Source organism: Eucalyptus grandis, chromosome 1 (assembly GCF_016545825.1).
Source record: "Eucalyptus grandis isolate ANBG69807.140 chromosome 1, ASM1654582v1, whole genome shotgun sequence".
Lineage (NCBI taxonomy): Eukaryota > Viridiplantae > Streptophyta > Magnoliopsida > Myrtales > Myrtaceae > Eucalyptus > Eucalyptus grandis.
Window position 1 is genome coordinate 36,997,262 of NC_052612.1, and position 6,000 is coordinate 37,003,261.

General features: G+C 44.1%; 1 protein-coding gene across 1 annotated transcript; it reads left to right on the forward strand.

Annotated features, from left to right (window-relative positions):
* Positions 1–1,899: 1,899 nt before the first annotated feature.
* Positions 1,900–3,611, forward strand: LOC104456856 (zinc finger CCCH domain-containing protein 2). Its single transcript, XM_010071734.3, has 2 exons — positions 1,900–2,396; positions 2,620–3,611. The coding sequence occupies exons 1-2, from the start codon at positions 1,900–1,902 to the stop codon at positions 3,317–3,319; spliced, it is 1,197 nt and encodes a 398-aa protein (XP_010070036.2). The 3' UTR covers positions 3,320–3,611.
* Positions 3,612–6,000: the final 2,389 nt, after the last annotated feature.

Genomic DNA, 6,000 nt, shown 5'->3' on the forward strand with positions numbered 1-6,000 from the left:
CATCGGTTATCAAGCATGTGACATTTCTAACCATCGAAGTTGGGTCAAGTTTGTCCCAAAAAAATATAGGGAAAATTAACAAATCCTAAAATAGGAACAAAAAAATCCTAAGTTTTCTACGGTCTACTCGTTCCTTGTACCCATCCTCTACAAAGTCAAAGACCAAAGTTCTCCATATTCCTTGTACCCATCCTCCGTAAAGTCAAAGACCCAAAATTCTCCGCCGGTTGAGGCACGAATTCAAAAACAAGAAGAAAACAAGACGCTTATTTCTTTGTTTGTGAAGACCTAAATTTTCCGGTCGAGTAAGGCAAGGAGCGACGAGAATCGAGTCGTGATGATCATTGGGCAGTGATTTGGTTGAGGAGCAGCAGGGGAGAAGAAATAAGAAAACGTAAACATCTAAATTAATAACCTAAACTTAATTAATTTTGAATTTTCCCTTTTTTTTTTCTAATCACAAATTTCTGACAAAATTGCCCTTATCTTAATCTCCAGAAAATGTCTATTGGTGAACTAAGGTCCTTAAGAGATTAACTTGATTACTTCGGGTATTTATTTGACACAAAATTCACTTTTGGTTCTTATTTGAAATAATTGGTTCATTTCGGATTCTTATGTGATACAAAGTTCACTTTTGGTCCTTATTTGAGAAAATAGATTCATTTCGGATTCTTATTTGAAATTTTCCACTCATATAATGGTGGGCGGCAACATGTGAGAGAGAGAGAGCACTTTTAACTTAGCTTGAAGAACTTCCTCAAGAACTCCAGTCCAGCCAAATAAAATTTGTTTTTGGGGGAGTTTATCTTAAAACCTCCAGTAACCCCAATGATTTCGAGCACATCCGGTCCTTTCCATACGGATCTGGAAGAGCTTGCCCCTCGCTTCCTTTTAACTACCTTCTTTGTCTTTTTAAAGTTTTTGGGTTTTCTTTTAACCACGATGACCATTTCGCACCACATGTCAATTGCTGGTGGCAATAAGACGCGCTGGCGCATTGAATTCGGAGAGACACCTCGAATTCAATCAAGCGCCAATCTCCTCCTCTCAACTACGAAGGCGATACAACCACCATCGGGAGTACCAGCAAGCTTCACACCCGGCTTTAACTGCACTTTGTCTTTTACCATAGGGTTCGGGATTCACACGTTTTAGTCAGTACTCGGGCATTGATACGAGAAAACACTATGGTAGCAAACTGAAATCCAACAATCCGTATAATTCTAGGACAGCGTTTGCTGCGTAATTCAAGCCATTGCATTAACTCTCCCCACTTTTGTCCCCGTCTGCTCTTGACGTCTTCCTCCTCGTCGATATTCAATACCCATCACCCCATCACGTGATCTCATCGAGAAAAAGTCTTGGGACCTCCGGGGCTTTCCTTGGTCCATCGCAAGCCGTTAAAAAAAAAATAAAATTATCCGACCCTACTCCAGCCGTCGATTCAGCGGGGCCTAGCTTCTCCGGTACATTTTCTTGCCCCCAAACCCAAATTTTGGTTCATGGAATCTGACCTTTTCATTTAAAAATCTCGAAAATGTCAGCTCCTGCTGTTGGTGCTTTGAGTAGTGTCCAAAAGAAAACCCTAAAGAGAGAGAGAGAGAGAGAGAGAGAGAGTCGAAGAGCATTACACATAGCCAACTCTCGTCACCGGCTTCGTTCTAGCGGGTCCGCCACGTACCGTCTTGCATGCTGATCCCTAATGCCATGCAGCCACGCAATCCGACCCCCATACCCTCTTCTCTCTCTCTCTCTCTCTCTCTCTCTCTCTCTCTAGCCACCCTATATAAATAGCCGCTCCTTGCATCTCCCTTACCTCATCCAGAATCACTCTTTCAGCCCGATTCTTTTTGTTCACGCACAATCTCTTCGCTAGCTTTCGCTCGTTCCCTAGACATGACCAGCGTCTGTGCGGAGCAGCATAAGTTCCACGCCTCCCACCAACTCTTCTCCCCTAAGAAGGCGCTCGACATCCCCCCCAGGAAGCTCCTCGGCCGTCGGACAGCCTCTTCTGTGGCGCAGCACCAGTCGGCGGCCCTCGAGAGCCACGACGTGTTCTCCTCCGACTACTCACCAAGGGTCCCCGAGACCCCTCTCCAGAGGTTCCTGCCGTTCAACAACGGGGGCGATGATGAGGATGAGGACTCCGACCCTTACTCGTCGGACCACTTCCGCATGTTCGAGTTCAAGGTGAGGCGGTGCACCCGCAGCCGCAGCCACGACTGGACGGACTGCCCTTTCGCTCATCCTGGAGAGAAGGCCCGCCGCAGGGACCCCCGGAAGTACCACTACTCGGGGACCGTCTGTGCGGAGTACCGCCGCGGGTCGTGCAGCCGCGGTGATAACTGTGAGTTCGCACACGGCGTCTTCGAGTGCTGGCTGCACCCTTCAAAGTATGTTTTCGAATTATAGAATATAATTGGTGAATATTAGTCCTGTTTTGCAATGTCAAGTTGGTAATTGTTTCCCAATGCATGCCATGTTTTTTAATATATATACTCCAGAACTGGTGAAGCTTGATGTTTTAAGAAAATCTGGTCATTCGATTTGAGCAAAAAATTGTCAAACCCAACGGATCTGATCAAATGTTACTCGTGTTGTTGATGTCTCATATAGGTATAGGACTGAGGCATGCAAAGATGGCAAGAACTGCAAGAGGAAGGTCTGCTTCTTCGCTCACAGCACTCGTCAGCTTCGCCTCTTGCCTGCTCAATCCGAGCCCAACTCTCCACAAGAGATCAACCTCGAGAAGTCCAAATTCCATAGTCCAGTTTCGCCTTCTTCGCTGCCTCACTGCTGCCTGTTCTGCCACTCGTTCACCGCCTCCTCGCCGACCTCAACTTTGCTCGGCATGTCCCACCTATCGCCGCCGCTGTCGCCATCCCAGTCCCTGTCACCGCCCCTGTCGCCCCTCAAGGGCCGGTCCCTGAGCGGGTTCTCACCGATCTCACGGTATGCTGACCGGTTGGAGCCGAGCTGTCTGAGCCAGGGTATGAGCTACAAGGACGTCCTGAACGAGATCATGACTTCGCTGGACGTGATGAAGATGAGCGAAGTCTCGCCTCCTCCGCACTCATCACCTTTGTCATCGGTCAAGAACCGGACAGCCATGCCTTGGGTTGACGTCACTACCAGTGTGAATGAGGAGCAGACCCAGTTTATACTTTCACCTTCAACCCCAAATTATCCTCAGGTGCCTAAGAATTTTTTTGGCAGTGATCCTTCAAGCAACGAAGGAATTTTTGCTGACAAGGTCAATGAAGGCAATTCTTGCGATGATCCTGACATTGGGTGGGTGAACGAACTCCTGATGTAGCTGAGATGATAAATTGGATTCCCAGATGATGATGACTGAAGATGCATTTTGGAAGAAGATAAAGCCAAAGCTGTACATACTGCGTCGGTTGGCACTAGTAAAGAGTATAGAGTAAATAAATATGTGCCGAACATATATAAACAAGGTTTGGTGTTGCTTAATGTTTTAGGTTGTCGCTTAATATTGTTTTGGGGATTGATTTAGATTGTTGTCTTTTGATGTATTGACGGTTGCTTGCTTGAGATGGGATTTCTTCAGTCAAAAATGTAATTAAGGAGGTCGAGAGAGACAGAGAGACAGAGAGATAGAGACAGAGAGACAGATGACACGCTTTGTAATTTTTTGACTGATGTCCTGATCTGATTATGATTTGATTAATGTAATTTTTCGTGTCCAAGTGAAACGATAATTCATTTTCCTTAATCTCATCATCTGGGATTGGACCCCAATTTGGTAGAACATTTGTCGTATTATTTATGCACTTATAATTTGTGTTATTGAACCTCACGCGTAGTTATAGATGATGGGACTAAAAATAATGGAAAATGCCCATTTTTATGAATAACAAATCTCGTAAACGAACTTCATTTCAATTGATTGACTTTCTAAATGCGAGATAAGTTATCCTAATGACATAGTGGTTCCAATTCAAAGGATGACAATACCATCTAGCGGGTCCATGTGGAAAAATATTAAAAGTAATCTGGATAATGAAAAAAAAAAATCAACTTAAATTCTAGAAAGAGGAGCAACGGGAGAATTTAATGGGACAATTGCGTGATTTGTTCCACTCTTAGAGATCGATCAGCTTTGATTGGGAGCATAGCACGTGTGTGCTCTGAGCAAAAGCCAAACCCAACAGGAACGCAACATGTTGCGAGGAGGTCGAGCACTCTGTCCGGACACATGGCTGCGTGTTGGGCCGTGAAGGTTTATAATCGCACGCCGCACGACGCGTGGACCTTCCGGGGGGTGAAATTGCATAATGTAGTGGTCCTATTCCATCATCCTGGAAAGTTGAGTAATCTTTTCGGAACTTCGAGCGTACGCAAGTGGGTTCGCACGCCGTTTCCAGTAGAATTGATCCTACCCATAATTTCATACGAAAATTCACAAGATGGAAAGGGAAAGACATAGCCCAAAAGTCTCTCTCCCTTTTCTCCATCTCTCTCTCTCTCTCTCTCTCTCTCTCTCTCCCTTATTCTCAAGAATGTGGTGTAGCATGCATCCATGCTTCCTAGGAGGGAAACAGGATGAGATGAGGAAGCGGCGAAAGTGTAGGGTTCGGTGGAGACTTGTCCCCAAGAAACCTTGCAAGAACAGGGCATGGTATGGCCTTACCCCAACTCAATTCCCCCCCGCTGCCCATCCTTTAATGCTCACAAGTCACATCCCCACCCACTCACCTCCCCCCTTCACTCTACTCTCGTGGGGGGACTCTCCCTCCTTTTTATTATACTCCTGCTCCATGCTTCACATTCTCTTCTTACATCAACACCGACCGACACGCTCGATATCGATTTCAATAACTATTCCAAATATGAAAATCAAGAATCGTGTCCTCTGAATCTCCATGCTCGCGAGATCCATTTCCAAGATCGGGTTGACTTTGCCTTTAGCATCTCCAACGGTGCAATGCATTTGTAGTTTTGTGCCACATTCTCCCAACCAAATTTGGCGTGCCTAATTGATGAATTTGCCTGAGAGATGCTGACCCGAAAAACGAAAAAGGACGCCCAAATAAAGTTATTGTGCAGGCAAACTCACAGGATGCCCATGTACTTCATTCAATCTTTTGTGTCTCCTCTGACATTTCAAGGCAAAAGTCTTATTCCATTGAATGTACCTAGATAGAAAATGACAGTGAGTCGAGCCATAACTTTGCTCAAAGCTTCAGCAGGCAAAATTTCAAGCGACGCCACTCAAATGAATTCCCAAGAGAACAAACCGCCGATCACCATACAAGTTCAGTGATGAACGCACTCTCCCTAACTAGCAGATCACGATACAAAACCCACAGAACCCACAGCAAGCAGTAATATCATTACCATTAATTCCAACATACAAAAGAATTCATAATTTTTTTGTCGCGAGACCTTTAAGTCGTGTTTGCTAATTGTCGAAAATACAAGCAAATTGGGGCCACATAACTAGTCGTGTTCGTTGCAAACTCTCGAGGTCAAATATGGTGTTGTGGGTGAATTGGGTCTATGATTTATACAAGATCATGATTGTGTGAGATGATTTATGTATGTTAATCATAGAAGAAGTATATAAAAATTCATTCAATTACCTTTTCAGTGCAAAAATATAAAAATGTAACTTTATGTGCTATTTCCTATTGTACTTCTTATCATTATAAAAATTTAACTTATTGACCATTTTGGCTAATCAATCAGTGACTAACCACTCGCATAAATCAAATCTAAGCTGACGGATATAAAACAAAAACAAAATTGAAAGGAACAAAATCAAAAGTCGAAACTCAGCAACTAAAGGTCCACTGTAGAGGCGTGCGCGATTATCATGAACCTTTCGACCAGGCTCTTTCGCTCGTACATTGGCTCTAAATCATATTTAAAAGAAAAAACTCTGACTAACCAATGTGCAAAGAAAAAGAATTAAAAGAGTATTAAGACATTGAAATTTGGGTGACTAAAAGGAAAAAATAATTCAACCAA

Coding starts and splice junctions, on each gene's coding strand:
- LOC104456856 (XM_010071734.3), top strand. CDS start 1,900: ATGACCAGCGTCTGTGCGGAGCAGCATAAGTTCCACGCCTCCCACCAA. Junction 2,397..2,619: donor TGCTGGCTGCACCCTTCAAA/GTATGTTTTCGA, acceptor TGTCTCATATAG/GTATAGGACTGAGGCATGCA.